The sequence below is a fragment of the Mangifera indica genome, chromosome 4 (assembly GCF_011075055.1).
Source record: "Mangifera indica cultivar Alphonso chromosome 4, CATAS_Mindica_2.1, whole genome shotgun sequence".
NCBI lineage: Eukaryota > Viridiplantae > Streptophyta > Magnoliopsida > Sapindales > Anacardiaceae > Mangifera > Mangifera indica.
The window spans coordinates 711,221-732,751 of NC_058140.1; the positions used below are offsets into that span (position 1 = coordinate 711,221).

Consider the following 21,531-nt stretch of genomic DNA (forward strand, 5'->3'; position numbering starts at 1 on the left):
TAAACATCTTGTAGATCCTCCACATGTGTAGGGCTAGATTTTATCTAGATTATGTCGAGTCCAAAAATTTTAGTTTTAGATTGGCTCTAAATTGATACATTAAATTCAAATTTGACTAAAAAAAAATTAATTTTAAATTTGATATGAATTAGTTTAAATTCGATTTATTTATAAAAATCTATCTAATCTTTAACTTGAACTTAATTTATTTAATTTGAATTTATATATTATTAGCATATATTTCTCCAAAATTTAGAATATGATAATTAATTACATATAAAACTATAAAAGATAAAAATTTAATTAAATTTCTCAAATAAAAAACATAACACGATATTTTTAAAAATGCTATGACCAAAGTTCATATATTTTGTATGAATTAAAAAAATAATACACCGCGGTTCTTTTTAATTAATAATATTATATATAGAAATAATAATATATTATTAATTAATTAACTCATTCAAAATAAAATAATAAAAAATTATATAATAATATATATTTATTCATTCACGAAATTATATAATCTGATTTTTTAAAAGCTCAATATCAATACCTTATCGTCTTTATTCAACAACCATTTTTCATTTGAAGAAGCTCTGTGCTGCTTCGCTTGACAGGTCTCGCCATTTTCTGAACTCAATTGTCTCATGCTTCTTTAGATTCAATTTATTTATTCTTGTGTTGAATCTCTTCAGTGTCAAGCTTGTTTCCAGCTGTAGACTTTAGCCTTTTTTGAGTTATTTTTTAAGTTTTTGTTTGAGTTTTAAAGGTAATGTGTGTTTGGTTGCTGAGAAAAAAGTGGTGGAAAATAATGAAAAGAAAGGAAGATTAACTAAGTTTGTAATTTGCTGTTTTGTTTTGGAAAGAGAAAACGGAAACAGTTGATTGATTTGAAAATTTTTATCTCTGTTTGTGGCTGTTTGTTTTCCAAGAAAGTGCAGGAACATGAAGAAAGATAGTGAATTCTGAGGTTTTAGGTTTGTATTATTAAGTGTGGTACTTAGTTTTTTTTTTTCTTTAATTTTCTGCTTACTTTTACTTCTCTTTCTTACCTTTTAGCTTCCGATGCAGAGCGTATTTGCTAAATTTATTGAAAAAACCCTAACTTTGTGCTCTCTGTATTTTTGTATGTGATTTATGAATTGGTGATCTGAAGAGTCATAGATTTTTTTTTTTTTTTGCGAATTTTTTTTGTTGTTTTTAGATGTTGACTTTTTTGGTCAAAGTTGAGGAAATCTGAACATTTGTTTTCATGCTGATGTTGATTGTCTTCAAGTGGTTGCTTCCTGGTCTTGATATGTTGTGACGTCTTAAATAAAAACCGTATTTCTGGGGCAGAGACTAAGGGAGTCATTAGCAAGTTTAGAAAATTTATTGCTTATGGCACAAGTGGCTGATTCAAGCTGTTTAGTTTGCTTAAAGGATGAGTAAATATAATTAAAATGACAGAGGAACTCCGAATTACATTATAATCTCAACAAAAGTTTGGCTAATTAATCTTATCTATTCATGTACAGGAGTTGAGCAATTTTCTTTTATTTCAAATTCTGTAAATTAGCCTTGGTTGAGTGCTGTCACAGGTTTCTGCTTGTAGTATATAATGCTTTGGGATTTGGTTTGTATTAAACAAATTCGGCTCAGTGTAGATATTAGGTCACAGCTTGCATTTTCATTGTTCTTTAAGTTTTTTAATGCTTTACTTTTATACAATAATCAATATTTTTCTAGGGGAAAGAGTTTGAATTTTTTTTTAAAGGTTTATTGAATTGTTTCCGTTGATTTGACTCATGGAACCTCAAGCTGCTTAGAAATGTAGTTTCAGTGAAAAGTTTAAACTTGTTGAATGCAACACATTCTGTGTAAGGCATTGCAATATGGTAATGCTTTCTTACATGTAACAATTACTTTTACTTTGGTCTGTACAAGAACATAATATAACTGTTAAGTATTTAGACTGCTATGACTTCAAGAGGCGGATTGGGTGATTTGACTTTGACTCAAAGATTCAAATCCCCTTTTGGCCATCTGCTGGAATGTTATGTTCCAAAAGTTTCTTGACTATCAAAGTTATCGAACTTTTAGTAGTCTCCAGATTCAATATTAATACACACATGGAAGGGTTCAGGTGATAATAAAACAATATTCAAATAGTACATCTTCTATTAATATAGGATCTCAAAATATATTCCAAAATATATCATCTATGCTTTCTGTGAATTGCTTTCATCTTACTGAAATTTAACTAATACTTTTTTCTGTTTTATTATTTATTACAATTAATGTTCTGTTAGCTTTGGGAAGAAAAAATTTTGTTACTTGTGCTTCAAGTTCTCATGTAATGCTAATCTGACATGTCTTTTTTTTTTTCTCAGCCCTCACAGATTAGTGAAAAATGCCAGAGATTGTATTGGGTTCACATACTGTGAGATCCCATGGGCGTCAGGTTTTAAGGATACACATGTATGACTGGCTGATTCTTATACTTCTTGGAGTAATAGAGATCATTTTGAACGTCATAGAACCATTTCACCGCTTTGTTGGACAGGACATGATGATGGACTTGAAATATCCCATGAAACCGAACACTGTCCCCTTTTGGGCTGTTCCTGTATGTTTTGGCTCTAAGAAATAAATTGGATGAATTTTCCCTCAACTGGGAATTTCATGACATTTACTTTTTTGACAAGACTATAACATCTTAATATTTTTTCATTTCCTGTTACAGTTGATCGGAATTGTGCTCCCTTGTATTGTCATTTATGTGTACTATTTCTTCAGAAAGGACATCTATGATCTGCACCATGCCATATTAGGTAGCCTTCTTCTTTCGGTATATCATTAGTCTGTGCTCATATGTTTTGATCTATGGTCATAAAATTAATGAACCGTGACATGTGTTCAGGCCTTCTTTATTCTGTCCTTGTAACTGGTGTTATAACTGATGCAATTAAAGATGGTGTTGGTCGACCTCGCCCAGACTTCTTTTGGCGCTGTTTCCCCAATGGTACAGGGGTGGGTTCCTCTGATTATTAACTTTCCTAGTTTTATTTTTATTTTTTAATTTCAGATGGTTCAATTCAAGTTCAAAGAAGTCCGTTCTTGATTTTTATCAGTTCTAACTATTCAATACGTAACTTGTACATGTTATTTCCAGATTTTTGATCCTGTCACAAAGAATGTTTTGTGTACTGGAGATAAGAAAGTTATTAACGAAGGACACAAAAGTTTTCCAAGTGGGCATACTTCATGTAAGCAGTTCAATTACTTTGGTTCCGTTTCATGTTTTGACCTTTCTCCAGTTTCCAAAGCAATTTACATTTTGAAGAATTTGGATTATTAAGTTTTATTTTGCACCTCTTCTGTTAAACTATATATCATTTGTCTTTTATCTGTTGGAGTGATAGTCTCCTCTCTTTGTATTGCATTACCATGTGCCTCAGAGGATTGCTAAACTTGCTAATTAATAGTTCTATGCAACAATGAAGTATCCCTTCAAAGTTTGTACAAATTATGATAAAATTTACAGGTTCATTCATGGATCCTCTTTGTTTTTAATTCCCTTGCACTGAGGTTGCTGAAGAAAAGACAAAGTTGTAGTAGATTAAATTCTCTGGACAATATTCATTTTTATATACTTTCATTTGATTTTTTTCAAGGAATTTGCTTAATGTGATTTATTTAATTTATGTTATCAGTTTTCAGTTCCTCTTACTACATGGATGATAGCTAACAGGAATTTTGACTGTAAATATGCAGGGGCTTTTGCTGGCCTTGGTTTCCTTGCATTGTACTTGTCAGGGAAAATCCAGGTGTTTGATCGGAAGGGCCATGTCGCAAAGCTCTGTCTTATTATTTTTCCTTTACTTGTTGCTTCCATGGTAGCTGTTTCTCGAGTTGATGACTATTGGCATCATTGGCAAGATGTCTTTGGTGGAGCAATTATAGGTTCTGCCTTCTTATCATTTTTCTTTCTCTCGCTCTCTCTCTCTCCCCCTCTCTTTTTCGGTTTTCTTTATTTTTTCAAATAGAAATGAAAACTGTTTCAGAATACACTAGCCTACTCACAGTGAATTCTTTGTATTTCCTTTTGCTATCTGTTTCTTTGTACAGGGACAGTAGTTGCGACATTCTGTTACTTGCAATTCTTTCCTCCGCCATATGATGTCGATGGTATGTCTCATTTCTCCACCATTCTATAATGCATTTTTTCTAGGAGTAAGCAGAAAAACTGAATTGGAATGAGAATTGCGAGTACCCTGTTTTTGGTTCTGGTTTCTATTCAGAACCGACTTACTTTCAGTAGGTTTTGGTTCATAATTTGTGAAACTGACCGATTCTAGTTTCACTTTGTAAAAAATCGGAACCGAAATCACAACCTATAAATAAACATCATGCAGAAAAAATACAATTGTATGGATTTTCCACAATAAGGGACTTCTGGGTCATTGATGGTTCAACTACAATTCCATCTGAATTTGCTAAAAAATACTCCAACTGTGCTGCATATATTTCACGCACGTTTCATGTCAATACTAGTATTTGTTTGTACTATTTGACCAGAATGTTGAAGTTTTCATGTAAGTTGGGATTGGTGCCATCTGTGGGAGGTTGTTTTTTCTTTTTTCAATCCAGTATGCTACTCAAAGCCAGAAATATGCTTATCATCATTTGATATAAGTATAGTTTCTGGATAAGAGCTGCAACCTATTCAGAATCTACAAGGTCAGTTTCATGTAGGAATCAACCTTACAGATTTTAGGTTCCAGTTCCTATTTCAGTTCTGGTTTCTCAAATGTTTGCATAGTACTTGACCTGCCCACCCCTAACTTTTGTCTACTTTGGGCTTTTGTGAATGAGTAATATTATATGTATTAATAATGAATATTAATAGATATTAATGTAATGGCTGACGTATTATATTGTGATTGAGTAATGTATTTATTTACTATATTTTAATTCAAAATCACTCAATCACATGATGACACGTTAACTTGTTAATATCCATTTGTTGGTACATTTCTATAATGTATTTTGTCTGCCTTGGGCCTTTGTGAATTGACACTCAATCTTATACTTGATAGAACTATGGACAAATTGCTCGAGGAAATAGGCATTCCTCTTCCAATGCTTTTTTTTATTTTTAACAATAAAACTATATACACAATTTTATGCACAAACAATGATATGTCACCATGTGAGTGGGTGCTGTTTTATCTGTAATTTTAAATTTTCAATCACATGGTAACATGTCATTGTTTATGCACAAACAATGACATGTCACTGTATGAGTGGGTGTTACTTTAATTGTAATTTTAAACTGCTTACTTATATGGTGACATGTTGTGTAAAAAATTATGTACAAACAATATTCTTTTCCTTAATGATATGAACATAATACCTATGCTGTTGTATTGGAAATGCAGGTTGGGGACCTCATGCATATTTCCAGATGTTGTCAGAATCTCGAAATGGTGTTCAGAACAATGCCACCAACCGTCTTGATGTACAGGTATCGGAGCTTGAAAGTGTATATGTCGAATCTCAACACCACCGCCAAACGGCAAGATCCAGCACTCGGGACACCAGCCCATGTATTATGGATGAAATGGAAGATGAAAGGAGACGGTGACTCAGGTCTCTTGCTGTGCATTGTAGAGAAAAATAGGTACAAATACCAGGTTTGATATCAGTAGAACGACACGCTCTTTTATTTCAGGACATATTTTATCATAATTTCGCGCTGCTGAGGAAATCTGAACCGTTGATATTGTTTTGGCAGATTTATGGTCCTACCCTCTGTACAGGTTTTTGTTTTTTCATTTGATTGATATGAGTGGGTTTGATTGAGTCCTTTCATATATATATATCTTTTACACCGAATGCAGGCCTATTAAAATATAAAATGAACAGGATTAAAAAAATTTTAAAAATTAACAATATTATAAGAAAACATGATATTTATTACATTCTTAATAACGTATTAATCCCTTTTCATTCTTAATTATTTATTGACTGATTCTTCTATTCCATTTATAAGCAAGAATAATCTCCCCTAATCATCATTGATAGGGTTGGACTTTATTCGATCGGTCTGCTGTTTGCCTTGAGTAATCTAAACTTGAGCTAAAGTTTCAGCTCCTCAAGTTCAATTTAAAATCAATATTTGGTTGGTGTCATTGCAACGGATCTTACCTAGTCTAACAATTTTTCTTTTTTTATGACTTCTTCTTCTTCTGGTGTTATTGATTGATTTACTCATGTGAGTCAAGTCCGATGTCAAGTTAATCATTTTAGATTTAAGTCAGACTCAAATTAGCTTTTGATTAGCTTTTGATTGGATTTAATTAAAGAGTCTCAATTAATTACAACATGATGCCCCCTTTTAATTCGTAATAAATATATTTTATTTTGCTTTGAAATTGCCTAAATTAAATTTCATATAAAGAGATCATACAATGCAACTACGTCGTTTTTATCATGCCCTCGTAGAATCTAGTGTTGAGGTGTTTCTTGGTCGGCTGCGTTTGGTAGAATCTCTTTGACTGGAATTATCACAAGAGGGTTCATGTGAAAGATCATTGAACCGATTGACTTGGTCAAAGCAGGTTCTTCTTTCTGTCATTAAGTTAACAATGTCGAGTATACATTTTTTTGGGGAATACTCTCAATGCTTAGAGTGAAAATATGATCCATTAGAGCTACCTATTTATACAATTCTGTAAGTACAACTGATGATCAAGATCTTTACACATTCATATAGACAAACGATTAGGATTTATCTTACAAAAATAAGACACAATATTTTAGAAACTATTTAAAGCGATTTTAACATATATTTAGATGTTTTCAGGGGTTATCAAATCATTAGATCAATAAATTAGGTAAATCAAACTTTGTTTCGATGAAACATAAGGCAAGAGGATTGAGCACTTCTCTATAGAGATGGATTCGATCAGAGTCAAGTAGAGTTATGAATCGATTTGAGTTTGAATTGAATTTATAATACTCAATTTAAACTTAAATTGGTGCACATTGTTATCAAAGAATGATTAATAGATAAATAATATCGTTAAATGGTGAATCGTGAAGAATGTTATTAATAGATTAAATAATATTGTTTAATAGACAAATGAGTCAATTTTAAGTTAAAATATTATCTCATGTTAAAAATTGATTTGTTCGAACTGAATCACAAATTTGATTTAAGTTAACTTATATCAAATTTACGTTAAAGCCCATTAGAGTTTCAATTTTGGAGAATTACCCCTCAACATCTTTGGATGGTTAGAAGGAAAAGAAATTTTGATAAATGCTATAATCTAAAAGAATTCTCTGTCATTTTTTATTGACTTTATAAACCCTAATTAAGAAAGACAAGGTTCTCCATTTTAAATTATCGATAACTACCATCTTGCATTCAAACTCCCAACAGAATTTTCTCCCATATAAATCCCCTCTACTTTATCTCTTCTCTTCATAAATCTCTGAACACAAACACCATTAACAATGGAGATTCTTCCCCTATCTTTTTACGAAAACTTGAAGAGATTCCTGCAAAGAAGAAACTACCAGAGACTCAAGAGTCCATATCCATCATCATCGCCAACTCGCAACAGAAAGAAGCTGAAGATTTCAAAGCTTGGTGGGTGCAGAAGGAACTCAACTCGCCAGCTATGGAGAATAAGAAGAGCCCCGAGGCTGCAATGCAAGAGCGTCTCGGGGGCCATTAAAAGCTTGGTCAGGATTCATGACGTGTACGTTGATCTGATGGTGTGTGTAGCGGAGAAGGTGGTGACCCCTAATGGTATTGGAGGAAGAAAGGCGGCGAAAGCTCGACAATTTGCTTTGGTTTCCAGCGAAGAAGTTGTTGATTGCAGATTGGTGATGGAGATGTATAAGAAGCTGGCCGCTTCAAGACAATTAAGCAGTTTTGATGAATTGATTTAGGTGGGAAGCACTTCTGGTAACAGCAGCTTAATTATCGAGGAACTCCAAGCATATTTGAGTTGAATCTACGCTTTTTTATATATAAATTTTTTTATTGTCATTCAAGTTACTATTATAGATCATCAAGAATTGTTTTTTTTTAAAATAATAATATTTTATATATAAACAATTAAATATTAACGTATATAAATAAATTATGATTGGATGATTTTAAATTAGAGATAAGTTAAATAAATAAATAATTAAATTTCATTAGTATTAATTTTTTTAAAAAGATAATTACTTTGAATCTTGAATGTTTGGTCAAATTCTAACACAAAATCTTTTAGGGGGCGTTTGATTTGGGTAATATTTTATTATCAAAATAGAAAGATTACCTTAAAGATAGATTACTTAAAAGATTACTGGGTATAAATTATTACTATGTTTGATAAAATTTGATAGGTATAAATAATTATTGTGTTTGGTTAAAGGTAATAAAAGATTACTAATAAATTATTTTATCTAAATGCCCTTAAATATAATTATTTTTATATGTTTTTATATTATTTATCATATTAATTAAAAATAAATTTATTTTTATCTAAAAAATTAATAAATAATAATATAATTATAATAAACTCAATATTACCTCAGTAATCTTTAAATACCTAAGGTAAAAGTGATAATCAGATTACCACCTATATTACCTGTCATGTCAGCATTGATAATAGAAGATTACTGTAATATTTTATTACTGACAAACCAAATAAAGGAATAAAAAATAGATTATCAAGGTAATCTTAAAATCTCCCAACCAAACACCCCCTTATAGTTATTCCTCATACATTGATAGGATTTGATAATTCAACTAATTGACGATATTAAATGTCATTTTTATCTTTGATGTTAACTATGTGCTTGTAATAGAGAGAGACTCGAAAAAATCCCTTAAACCATATGTTATGACTGTATTACCCTTCAACAACTTCCCAAAATTTGGATAGACTATTAAAGATTTTGTATTATTACTAATACATGGCCAAGAGCCGAGAGGGGTTTTTAAGTTTTCATCAAGCGTATGAATGAAAGTAATGAACCCATTTAAGGGGTATTATAGTAATTTAGAAATAAATATAGGTAATTACGGTTGGCTTGGTATTGGCATTTCAAATTACAATTATGGTTGGCATTCGGCCTTGTTGGGTTAGCTCCAGCCAAGTCACCGCGCCAAGGGTAGTTGTTGCTGGATCCTTCTGTTGATAGGTCCAATGGGCCCCATTGGCCCTTTAACAAATCAAGACTCACCTAATTATATATATATTTTTACTTTTTTTAATTTTAATTTTTTAATTTTTCAACTAATCATATCGGATTGGCTTACAGGTCTTATCAAAGGCCTTGTCACAGTCTATAATCCAGCAGGGCTTGTAATTTTGTGACTCATGCCCTCAAAGAATATAGCAAAAACGGAGGGTTGGAGCCCGACCGTGAGTGGTCCTGGCACTGATGCCATGTCCAGTGCCAACACAAACCACTTTTTAGGAGCATGGGTCAGTCCTGGCGGATCATGCCAATATCCACAAACATAGCAAATCTTGGGGGCCTCACCGGGATGTCCATCGGTCGGCACAGGAAGAACCCTCAAACATTGAAAATTATATTTTTTAACATGCCGACGCTCAGAAAAGCCGGGCCTGGCCCTTCAGCCCGGCACAGCTAACATTCAGATCTTTACTCCTCCCAAGGTCATCTGTCTTAATCGAATCGCACTTCAAGGAATAAATTATAAAGATTATTAAAAATAATAAAATATCTCTAGAATTTTTTTAGTAAATAATAAAAACAAGAATAATTTAGCACATCAATCATCTTATTGGCAGCAGCACGCGAAGTCAACCATGGTAAATCGCTTCGTCACTATTGTAACACCCAAAACTTGAAACCTAATACGTCTATTTCTTCAAAACTTTCTCGGAAAATTTTATTTTCTTCCCATTAAAAGCTGTTTTTTTATTGGCATTCTAACCGACTGATTTCATATATCAATCAGTAATGTGTTTGTTTCCTTTTAAAATATTTTTTTATTTATTTTTCATAAAAATAGTATTTCTGCATGAGATTCTGATTCAAATAATCTTAAAGATTTTATTTGCCTGTGATTTCTTACAAGTTACATCTGAAAGTATTTATTTTTTTAACTTGAAAAAGAAGATATGAGATTCCATTTTGTTAAATTTCACAGCTAAGCAGTTAGTCAACAAATGCCAGTTTTCATATTCTAATAAGAATATGAATTCTCTTGAGTTTTTAAAGATTTTTCTGTCTTTGATTATTAGCCTTAAATTTTGTATGATTCTCTGCTGGTGGGCTATGTCCATTTGACCCGGAAACTCCTTTCCAAGAAAGTCGTCTCTATGTACAGTGCACTTGGATGTGTCATCACCATTCACACTCATTCGGATTGAATTATTAATTTTCCTTTCAAAGAAAGCGATTTTGATTCGTTCCAAGAAAGAGGGTTCATATTCTGATACTAATCAGGCTCTTGAGATGGCTTGGAATGGTGAAAAGATGAGACTTCCTTTGTCTCATATGGCAGGCGATAACGTTGCTGTAGATTCTGGCCATGCTCGGCTCAATGAACTTGGTTACAAGCAAGAGCTTAAACGTGATCTCTCGTAAAATTTTCTCAACAACCCTTTTGTTATTAATTGTTTGTTTGGTTTTGGATGTTGAGTTCATGTGGAAATATGAACTGGGTTGGCTCGGTTTTGTTCGATGTTGCAGGATGTTGTCAAATTTTGCGTTTTCGTTTTCGATTATATCAGTTCTTACTGGTATAACGACTCTGTATAATACGGGTTTGAATTTTGGTGGGACAATTTCATTGGTTTATGGGTGGCTTATTGCTGGTGGGTTCACTATGGTTGTGGGATTGTCCATGGCTGAGATTTGTTCTTCTTATCCAACGTCTGGTGGTCTTTACTATTGGAGTGCAAAGCTTGCTGGCCCAAAATGGGCACCTTTTGCCTCTTGGATGACTGGCTGGTAATCATTTTCTGGATAATTGTGTTCAAGTTGGTAGTTTATAGTTCAATTACATCAGCCTTTCTTTATTTTGATTGTGAAATTTGATTGATCCCTTGTTTGGTATTGTACTTGCTGGAGTTAAAAGTGATTGTGGAAATAAGTGTTGTTCTTGCTCAGTATGAGTTGATTGCTTTTGCTTTTGGTTATTTAGGTTGTTCTATTTAATTTGTAAAGTGATGATTTCAGTGGCTGTAGTGTAGACCCCTACTAGATTGAAAATATCCAACCAGAAGGCTCTGTTGCTGGTGGTAGTAGATGCTTTTCATCTCTAATATCGAAGCAACTCAGAAACTTGCATATGTTATTCATGAATTTCTCTGGTCATTACTCTCCCACACCTAAAACACTCAAGTCCAATTATGTGGAAACCCACCTTGAAATACTGCTGCTTCGTCTAAAGTTAAGTTACTGCTTTTAGGGATGATTCTCCAAAAATGCAGTGTTAACTGTTTTGACTAGCTTATCCATTTTTGAGATGCAACAATCATTGAAACAGAGCGTAGAATGTTCAGTGTAATTCTGTTATTGTCCTGCTAAATACTGTCAAGCTGATCGTCCTGCAATTGCATCATCTAATGCATATGTTTGTTTTTTGGTTCTTCCTGCAGGTTCAACATTGTTGGTCAGGTATGAGAATTGATATTCTGGAGGCTTACTAATTTTCTTTTTTAATTTGATAGAGTTAAACTTGATTTGATTTCACATTCATATAATCCACCTATAAGCTCTCATCTTTTGGCTCTTTTTGTTTTCAGTGGGCTGTCACAACTAGTATAGATTTCTCACTGGCACAGTTGATTCAGGTGATCATTCTTCTTAGCACAGGTGGAAAAAATGGAGGTGGATATGAGGCATCTAAATATGTAGTTATAGCTTTCCATGGGGGAATTCTGCTTTTACATGCGATAATAAACAGTCTTCCTATCTCAGTATTATCATTCTTTGGGCAGCTGGCTGCTCTGTGGAATCTTCTAGGTATGAAGAATATCTAGCAATTTCTCAATGTTTTGGCTTAAAATAGTGTCTTCTTTGGAGGCGTAACGAATCTTGGTTTTTTTAGGTGTCGTGGTTCTTATGATTCTCATTCCCACTGTTGCAACGGAGAGGGCTAGTGCTAAGTTTGTGTTCACTCACTTTAACACTGATAATGGTGATGGAATCGGCAGTAAAGTCTATATATTTGTTCTGGGTCTTCTAATGACTCAGTATACGCTTAGTGGGTATGATGCATCTGCTCATATGGTAAGTTCATTTGACATAATAATGTGTCGAGATGACGTGATAAAAGACTCTTATACTTGCTTTATAAAATGCTCATTAAGTGTTAAATGAAAATTAAGAATCAACTCTCATACTACCAAATTTTCAGTTTTTTAGCTTTTCCTTTCTGCTAATGGCTTATTGATTGATCAGAAAACTGAAACTTCATCATCCCCTTTTACTAAACTTCTATTTCTAGACAGAGGAAACCAAGAATGCTGATAAGAGTGGACCAAAGGGCATAATTAGTTCCATTGGCGTATCTCTAATTTTTGGATGGGGTTACATACTCGGTATCACCTTTGCAGTTACCAACATACCTTACCTTTTGAGTGAAGACAATGATGCTGGCGGTTATGCCATAGCTGAAATATTTTACCTGGCATTTAAGAGTAGATTTGGCAGTGGAGTTGGGGGAATTCTTTGCTTGGGAATAATTGCTGTGGCCATATTTTTCTGTGGCATGAGTTCAGTAACAAGCAACTCTAGGTACATTTGCTTTTGCGTCGGTTTCTACTTAAACATGAGGAGCACTTTGTTGATTTAATTATTCTTACATTGTTATTGATTACGCCTAACATTGGAGCTCAGGATGGTATATGCATTTTCAAGAGATGGAGCCATGCCATTTTCTTCTCTGTGGCACAAAGTGAACAAGCAGGAGGTCCCCATAAATGCAGTTTGGCTCTCTGCAGTTATATCATTTTGCATGGCACTAACAGTACGCTTCTCTCTTTCTCTCAGACAAGCTCAGTATAGATGCGCCTTTTTCGTATTTATGCTGTAAAATCTACTTGTATTGATCTCCTGCTGCTACTGCCAATAGCTGATCTGTTTTTTGTTATTCTTTTGCAGTATCTAGGAAGCATTGTGGCATTTCAGGCCATGGTCTCTATTGCAACAATTGGACTGTACATTGCTTATGCCTTACCCATCTTCTTTAGGGTGACTTTGGCACACAAGTCTTTCACCCCTGGACCTTTCAGCTTGGGTCGTTATGGTCTTCTGGTTGGTTGGGTTGCTGTCCTATGGGTGGTAACAATCTCAGTCCTCTTCTCGTTGCCTGTAGCCTACCCCATTACCAGTGAGACACTCAACTACACTCCTGTTGCAGTCGGTGGCTTGCTCGTTCTTACTGTTTCTTCTTGGATCTTCAGCGCTCGCCATTGGTTTAAAGGTCCTATAACCAACATAGATAGCTGATACTTTATACATGTAGTGTTCATTGATTGTCATTCTTTTGAGCATAATAATATATGATTGATTTCTCAACCATCTCCGGCAAGTCTTCTGTTCTCTACATTTTCTGATAGGCCGGAATAGCTGATTAGTATGATTACTTGAGTTCAGTTAATCCTAAATATGTTTACATGATTTGCTTTATTCAATCAAAAGTATTTAATTCTGGATTTTTTTTGAAAACTAAAGACTCCCCTGCAGATTCTGCTTTAATCAGATAAGATCCACTTTTTTCAAATATGAGAGTCTTATGCCAATCACGTACAAAATAGTCTTAAAGCTTTTAAGGGTTTATCAGTATAAAGAAAACATCTGCAACTATGATAAAGCTTTCTCTAGTTATACTTATATATCTAGCCTTGAATCATCCTTACAGCATGATTGCATGAAGAACTCCAGCAAATGCCGTTGATGGATAAAGATTTTGCATCGTTTATGATGCTCCGTCTGGCAGGTCTACATGAACACACATAACAAAAAAAATAATACAGATTGTAATTTTTCTGATGTTGAACACCTTTTTTTTTTTTTTTTTCATTTATTCTTACTGAAATTTTGTGGAAGTTGGTTGTTTCCAAGTAAAGCTTCTGATAGCGATCTATAGTATCGATCGATATCACTTGGATTTACTCCACTGGCTGAACCTGAGAATTCTTCCTCTTCTTCTTCAAGCAACTTTGCTAGATTTTCGAACTCTGTTGAAGGCTGGGCTTGAAAGACTGAGCCTACAGCTGGAGGAGTCGAAATCGGGACAGCACTCAGTTCTTGGTTTGAAGATTTTCCTGAATTAGGCATAGTGCCTGATCTGCTTTGTCCTGGCATAATTTATAGTTTAATCAATAAATAGAATTGCAAGAAAAGCAGAAAAGATCTTGTATAGAATTGTTAACATGCAATTTGAGAGACTTTGGAGGATTAATCATGTGGGTTATATTACCTCCAAATCCGATGGCAATGCTACTACTTCTGCGTCCTTGCCGATTTCCTGACGACTTGATCATCTTCTCATGTCGTTGCCCTGATGTTTTACTGCTGCCATGCTTTCGTAGCAGTCTTTTTTCTAAAGGCAAACCAGCTGCGGCAGCTTTCTGGGCATTGTACTTGGCTACAGCTAATTTGTGTTTCTTGAAGGATACGAAAATGGTCAGAAATCTTTGAAGTGCAAGAGAAGAATTGAAGGAAAAACCTAATTTTTGAAGTAAAGTTTGAAGAAGAAAACCTGTAGATGGCTCGCAACCTGGCGCTGTGTCAAATTAGGCACATTCATTAGCCTCAGTATTTGTTTTGGACGAGGTTCTGGATCCAAAATAGAGCAGAAAAAAATAAAGGAAAATGAATTAAAAACAAAAAGAAGAAGAAAACTTCACAACATAAATAACTTCCAGAGCAAGTAATGTGTTACTTCTGTTCTCAAGAGCCCTTAAAGCGGCAGTAAACTTGAGATGAAGCTCAGGGGTCCAAATAAGCCGGCGTTTAACGAAGCCCGTGTGATTATCGTCTGTCACCTTCTCCTGTTCCATGACATTACCACTCATTAATTCTTTCTCCATTTCCTTGTTGAATATCATATAGTCATTGTTTATATATCCCGAGTCTTGTCCAATGACTTTCTTCTCTTTTCCTTTTTCTCCTTCGTTGTTGTATAATGATCTCTTGGTCCCGGTACTATTTTCACCAGCTAAAAAATCTACTTCCTTGGCTTGCTTATTCTTCTCTCTCGGAGCAGCATTAATAGGTCGATAATCAGTGCTATATTGCAAGTCATTTGCCTCTCCGATCGATATACCTTGAGTCATATTATCACTCTCATATATTTCTCGATTTCTTTTTCGAAGTTGGACCTCTAAGGTATTTTTTCTCAACTTATAAACATGTTGCCAAATGTACTTTAAATCATCCAGAGAGATAGGTTTTTCAAGAAAAAATGATGCTCCTTCAGCCAGGGCTTTCGTAGTAGCACTCAAACTTCTCTGGGAGGCCATCACTGCAAGTTAGTTAGTAATCAATAATCAAATATACAAAAAGAAGAGTTGCATGGATGAGTGCTATCAGACATTAATAATTAATATGTCATTATATGATTAAATAATCGTTAACCCATTAATACCTATCTGTGTTAATACCTGAAGGATTACTCGTGTAAGAAATAAACAATAGTTAAATACAAATCAAACTTACAAATGACAGGGATTTCCATCTTAATCAGTACTCGGAGGAACTGATAACAAGCCATATCAGGTATATTAACATTAGCAATGACCAGCTGGAATCGATTTTGATTTTCTTGAATCATTGACAAAGCAACAGTTGCAAGCTCAGTGGTGCTAACTGAAAGAAAAAAAAAATATATATATCAGATTACAGGCTCATAGTTGTTTAAGCTATATTATATCATCAATATCGAATTTATGCAATATCTATATAAAAATTTATTCAAATTAATCATACTACCAAAAATTTACTGTAGTCACATAAAATATCTGGCTAGCCTTCATACATGCGTGAGATATAATACCTCAGGATATTAACGAATACAACAAACAAGTATATCAAATGAATATAAATATATATATATAATTTCTCTCTCTTAATATTCTTAAGAATGAAGTAATGAAATGGGGAAAAGGAAGAAAACAAAATTAAAATTGATGGGAGGAGAGGCAATGAGAACAAAATAAGAAAAAAGAGTCAAAATTTCTAAGCATTTATTTCAGAATAAAATGGAAATAAACAAAGAATTAAATTAGAGCATAAAATAACATACTCTCTCAACCAGTTAATCCCAAAGTAAATTCATCTGTAAGATTTCTTCTACTTTGAAATTCTATTGAGGTCAAGATTCTCTGCAAATCTCTCAGATTTTCATGAAAAAAAAGAAGCCATTTTCACAATAAATTCCATACTACACATAATAAGTTAGAAAATAAAGTCAAAATCATGCACAACATATACTTCCTTGCATGGACAAGTTTTAAAGGATATCAGATTCTGATAACCAAATATAAGCAATAAAATTCAGCATATAAAGTAATATTTTTATATGTTTATGTACATAAAGTAACAAGATTAGTTAAAAAATAATTAAAACTTTATAATAAAGTGTTTAATATCATATACCCTTGTACGAATATTGTTCAAGCATTAAAGCTAGATACATGAGAGAAGTTGTATCATGATCCACCAGCAAAATACTGAGGCCTCGAGCAAAGCTGGGAACCATCAAGTTGCAGGCGTTTTTCTCCATCATCAGATTCATGGCGTCCCTTTTTTGGAAGCAGAAAAAACAAACACAGAAAGCAGAAACAGAAAGAAGAAGAGGATTTTCTCAGTAAGGTAAGTCTTAAGAAGATTACTCAAGCGAGAAAAATGAGAGAGAAAATTGAAGTCTTAATAATTGAAACGCATGCAGCTTTGCTCTTTATTAATGCTTTCACTGGGGCTTTCTTGCGTAAACACTTGACATTGCAACGCATAAGTTTCGGAGGGCTTGGTTTTTTACCCTGTAGTCCGTAAGAATTTTAGTGTATCACATTTCTTCATTACAATCAGATTCATACAGTTTAGTCCAATCAAATTCGTTCAATGGAAAGTTTATATTGCTACTATTGTCTTTTTATTCAATTTCAACTTTAAAAACATGTGAATAAGAAAATAGGGGCATTATAGACTTTTTCTTGAAGGGTTGAATTGACAGTTTAGTCCAATCAAATTATATTATTTGATGAAAAGTTTATTAATGACTAAGTATGTAAGGGCATTATAGACTTTTTATTTAACTGGACAAAACTTTGGTATCACAGTTTAGTTCAATATTGCCCTTACTATTTTGTTATTTAATTCAAATATAATAATAAATGAATAAGAAAATAGGGGTATTATAGACTTTTTCTTGGTAGGTCTCATTCATTGGACTAAACTTTAGTATAACAGTATCCAATAGCACTGGGGGGGGGGGGGACACACCTAAATTTTTGAGGACGAAATTGAGAATAGCCAATTTCGTGTATTTTCGAAGAGGTGTAAAACAAAACCAGTGACGTGGTTTCTGCGGAGGCTCGTAAATGGCTGTAGCCAATGGTTAGACGACACGTGGAGTGAAACAGCCTGAATTAACACATAGTTGAGAAGTGTGAGTCTGGTTTTGACGTGGTTGACTGTGGTAAAATGAAAGCCCACAGAGAAAGAAATAAATTGAGTAATTAGAGATATGCACATATTAAGATAGAATTTATTAGGCTAATAATCTTAATTTGGCAACCTAATTATGAGTATTAGTTCGTTGAACCAAACGCCATTGTTCATCTTCTCTTGACACATTGCGTTTTTTGAAGGTTTTTCTTTTTTTTTTAAAAAATAAAAAAGCTTCCAAATACAAAAATTATTGTTTATTTTAGAACAAATACCTTAGATTACCTCACTAAACTATGTATGTTGTCACAATTCTATTTGAATCGTGCAATTTTAGTACATAAAGTCTATGTTTATTTAAAAATATGAAAAATGAAGATTCGATTGAGAAAAAAACTCTTCACTAATGAAAACATTTACAAGAGTATGAATTCTAATACAAATTTAATTGTTTGGTAGGGTTTTAGGACAACTTTACTACTTAGATAAAAAACTTCACGTTTAGATCAAATATGGGTTAAGTCTGGATCGAGTCTCCATCTACAAATTGGACCTTGAAAGACTTGATTTTGGGAAAAATAGTATACTAGATCATTAATTAGTTTCTAAGTAATAATTTTTACTAAAGCCATAAATTCCATGTATGATATGATGATTAGTAATTAGTTATAGTAATTAATTAAGAAGTTAACATTTAATCTTTATACTTAATGCATCGTCATGTGAAAAATATTGATTTACATGGATTATTTAAACAAACATATTCAAATAAATAAATTATATTTAGAAAATTAAATTATGGTTTTAACTTATAAATAGTAAAAAATATCTAATTATGTCAAGATATTCATTATTAATAATATCTTGTATGTTTACAATAATGTACCTAATAATATGATGATATGTTAATTGTTACACTTATTATTTATATATGTAAATTACTTTATTTATTATTATTTAATTGGTTAATCTTGCATTGAAATAATAATTTCTTATTTAATTAAACGCAATTATTCTTCCATGCCGTAGTATTACATTCAACGAAAAATTATAATAATAAAAGAGTTTCTAAAGAGAAATATTTTTATTTATTTAAAAAAATACGTCTGCAATTAACCATGTATGTTGACTAGAGTTAGCTATTTATACAAATTTACAAGTAGATTTGAGGGTCTAGATTTGAAGTTTCTGAAAGATTATCTTACATATTCTTCGATGTTTTTGAACTTATGTTTGGCACAAATCTTGGCCAAGTCTAGATTAAGCAAGTCTATTGCTGACTCTTGTCTGTTCGTTTTCAAGGAGGAGAGGACTGTGGTTTATGTGTAGATGACATACTTTTTGCAGGCCTGACTTTGAATTTATTAAATAGGTAGTGGAAGATTTGAATGAGCAGTTCTCTTTACAATGTATGGGGGAGTTAAGTTACTTTTTGGGAATAGAGGCAAGGGGAAATGTTACTGGACTGTACATGAGTCAAACTAAATATGCACTAGAGACTGGAGTCGCTTAAGAAGGCAAATATGCAAGATTGTAATGGAGTGTCTACTCCAATGGCAGTGGGGAATAGACTATTTGTTGGAGACAGTCCTTGTTTGATAGACCAACTTTGTATAGAAGTATTATTAGGGCATTACAGTAGTTAACACTCATAAGGCGTGACAGCTCCTACTTAGTAAATAAACTGAGAAAGATTCTGAAAGAGCCAACTCAGATGCAGTGGCAAGCAGTAAAACGTGCGTGTGTAAGGTACTTTGGGCTATGGAATCTTGTTTAAGCTTTCTGGTCTGCTGAATCTTGAAGCCTGTTCAGATGTTGACTGGGTTGGAAATTTGGAATACCGGAGATCTACCAGTGGCTACTGCATTTACATTGGGGAAATCTGCTTCAGTGGAGTTCCAAGAAGCAGAAGGTTGTAGCTTTTTCATCTACTAAATCCAAATATAGAGCCTTGAGTCAGATTGCAACAGAAATTCTTTAGTTAAGAATTCCGTTTAATGAATTGAAGTTAGAGTGTTTTGGAAAGGATATGATTTGGTGTGACAATTCAAGTGCAACATCTTTAGCAGCAAACTCGGTTTTTCATGGTAGGACGAAGCACATTGAAATAGATATGCATTATGTTCATGAGCAGGTGTCTTCTAAAAGTATGTCCACACAATATGTGTCATCACAACATCAGGTGGTAGATGTTTTGACCAAACCCCGTTCAGCAGCCCGATTTGAAATGTTAAGAAGCAGATTGCAAGTAGCAAAAAACATAGAAGATGTAAAGTAGTGTGGAATCTGAACATGATGAAACAATAGAGAAGTCTGATGTTATGGTAGTCTGTGATGAAAGTATACCATTGAAGTTTATGTGAAGCGCACCGCATCATTAGTGGCTAAAAAAACAGTAGAAGTTGAGGTGTTTTTGCTCATCTTACACTGGAGTTGTGTTTTGTCTTCTGTTGGTGAAAAAAGGGAGATCAGCTAGGAAATGGTTCATCCTACGGTGTTGGCATCTGAACTCATGTGACGGTAGATTAGCTTTCTGATGAACGGCTTAGATTTGTTTGTATTAGCTGACGACTGCTGGCCAAATATTTTTCTAATTGTTAATCAAGGAGAGGAATTATTCGTATATTCCTTTGTTACTTTTCAATGTTAAGTCAAAGCTCTAATTTTATTTATTCAATTAATTTGATTCTTTGGAGTATGAATTTCGTGAAGGTATTCAACTCATAAATATATTTCCTTATTGGGTAATTTTTTTTTTTTTAATTTTTAAGTTTGAACTGAATTTTATACCTTTGATTTGATTAGCTTGGTAAATTTTATAGCTTTTGCTGGTTTTTCGGTATGAAGAAAACACTGCAGACTATAATAAAGCTTTCTCTAGTCATACTTCTATCTAGCTTTGAATCATCCTGATAGCATGATTGCATGAAGAACTCCAGCAAATGCCATTGATGGACAACGATTTTACATCATTTATGAGGCTCCTCCTGCTGCGTCTACATGAACACAGATAACAAAACTCTCAGTACAGATTGTAATTTTTCTGATGTGAACACTTTTTTTTTTTTTAATTTATTCTTACTGAAATTTTGCGGAAGTTGGTTGTTTCCAAGTAAAGCTTCTGATAGCGATCTATAGCATCGATCGATATCACTTGGATTTACTCCACTGGCTGAACCTGAGAATTCTTCCTCTTCTTCTTCAAGCAACTTCGCCAGATTTTCGAACTCTGTTGAAGGCTGGGCTTGAAAGACTGAGCCTGCGGCTGGAGGAGTCGAAATCGGGACAGCATTCAGTTCTTGGTTTGAAGATTTTCCTGAATTAGGCATAGTGCCTGAGCTGCTTTGTCCTGGCATAATTTATAGTTTAATCAAGAAATAGAATTACTAGAAAAGCAGAAAAAATCTTGTATAGAATTGTTTTGTTAACATGCAATCTGAGACTAGTCAGAGACTTTGGAGGATTAATCATGTGGGTTAAATTACCTCCAAATCCAATGGCAATGCTACTACTTCTGCGTCCTCGCCGACTTCCCGATGACTTGATCGTCTTCTCATGTGGTTGCCCTGATGTTTTACCGCTGCCAGGCTTTCTTAGCGGTCTTTTTCTAGAGGCAAACCAGGTGCAGCGGCTTTCTGGGCTTTGTACTTGGCTAGAGCTAATTTGTGTTTCTTGAAGGATACGAAAATCGTCAGAAATCTTTGAAGTGCAAAAGAAGAATTGAAGGAAACCTGTAGATGGCTCGCAACCTGGCGCTGTGTCAAATTAGGCACATTCATTAGCTTCAGTATTTGTTTTGGACGAGGTTTGGATCCAAAATAGAGCAGAAAAAGATAAAAGAAAAATGAGTTAAAAACAAAAAGAAGAAGAAGAAGAAGAAAA

The 21,531-nt window shown here is 33.5% G+C and overlaps 3 protein-coding genes across 4 annotated transcripts; 2 read left to right on the forward strand and 1 right to left on the reverse strand.

Annotated features, from left to right (window-relative positions):
- The first annotated feature begins 512 nt into the window (after positions 1-512).
- On the forward strand, positions 513-5,850 carry LOC123214537 (lipid phosphate phosphatase 2-like). Of its 2 annotated transcripts, XM_044634356.1 has the most exons (9): positions 578-620; positions 945-980; positions 2,376-2,611; positions 2,729-2,816; positions 2,906-3,015; positions 3,158-3,251; positions 3,760-3,948; positions 4,114-4,173; positions 5,427-5,850. In XM_044634356.1, exons 3-9 carry the CDS (start codon positions 2,396-2,398, stop codon positions 5,630-5,632), a joined length of 963 nt encoding a protein of 320 aa, XP_044490291.1. In that variant the 5' UTR covers positions 578-620; positions 945-980; positions 2,376-2,395; the 3' UTR covers positions 5,633-5,850. The 2 variants fall into 2 exon arrangements, with proteins under 2 accessions (XP_044490292.1, XP_044490291.1); XM_044634357.1 differs by lacking the exon at positions 945-980 and having other exon boundaries at positions 513-620.
- Positions 5,851-10,174: 4,324 nt separating this feature from the next.
- LOC123212864 (amino-acid permease BAT1-like) lies at positions 10,175-13,557 on the forward strand. Its single transcript, XM_044632089.1, has 8 exons — positions 10,175-10,610; positions 10,720-10,980; positions 11,631-11,649; positions 11,778-11,997; positions 12,083-12,264; positions 12,482-12,771; positions 12,874-13,003; positions 13,138-13,557. The coding sequence occupies exons 1-8, from the start codon at positions 10,483-10,485 to the stop codon at positions 13,483-13,485; spliced, it is 1,578 nt and encodes a 525-aa protein (XP_044488024.1). The 5' UTR covers positions 10,175-10,482; the 3' UTR covers positions 13,486-13,557.
- Positions 13,558-14,055: 498 nt separating this feature from the next.
- On the reverse strand, positions 14,056-16,777 carry LOC123213605 (two-component response regulator ARR10-like). The gene is made up of 6 exons (XM_044633079.1): positions 16,639-16,777; positions 15,700-15,849; positions 14,924-15,505; positions 14,741-14,817; positions 14,459-14,645; positions 14,056-14,336 (listed from the first exon to the last, which is right to left on the reverse strand). The coding sequence occupies exons 1-6, from the start codon at positions 16,775-16,777 to the stop codon at positions 14,056-14,058; spliced, it is 1,416 nt and encodes a 471-aa protein (XP_044489014.1).
- Between the last annotated feature and the right edge of the window lie 4,754 nt (positions 16,778-21,531).

Coding starts and splice junctions, on each gene's coding strand:
- LOC123214537 (XM_044634357.1), top strand. CDS start 2,396: ATGCCAGAGATTGTATTGGGTTCACATACTGTGAGATCCCATGGGCGT. Junction 3,016..3,157: donor GTTTCCCCAATGGTACAGGG/GTGGGTTCCTCT, acceptor TGTTATTTCCAG/ATTTTTGATCCTGTCACAAA. Junction 3,949..4,113: donor CTTTGGTGGAGCAATTATAG/GTTCTGCCTTCT, acceptor TTCTTTGTACAG/GGACAGTAGTTGCGACATTC.
- LOC123212864 (XM_044632089.1), top strand. CDS start 10,483: ATGGCTTGGAATGGTGAAAAGATGAGACTTCCTTTGTCTCATATGGCA. Junction 11,998..12,082: donor TGCTCTGTGGAATCTTCTAG/GTATGAAGAATA, acceptor TGGTTTTTTTAG/GTGTCGTGGTTCTTATGATT. Junction 12,265..12,481: donor ATGATGCATCTGCTCATATG/GTAAGTTCATTT, acceptor TTCTATTTCTAG/ACAGAGGAAACCAAGAATGC.
- LOC123213605 (XM_044633079.1), bottom strand. CDS start 16,777: ATGAATCTGATGATGGAGAAAAACGCCTGCAACTTGATGGTTCCCAGC. Junction 15,850..16,638: donor TGAACAATATTCGTACAAGG/GTATATGATATT, acceptor TTTTTCTTTCAG/TTAGCACCACTGAGCTTGCA. Junction 14,337..14,458: donor CATTGCCATCGGATTTGGAG/GTAATATAACCC, acceptor AAATTATGCCAG/GACAAAGCAGATCAGGCACT.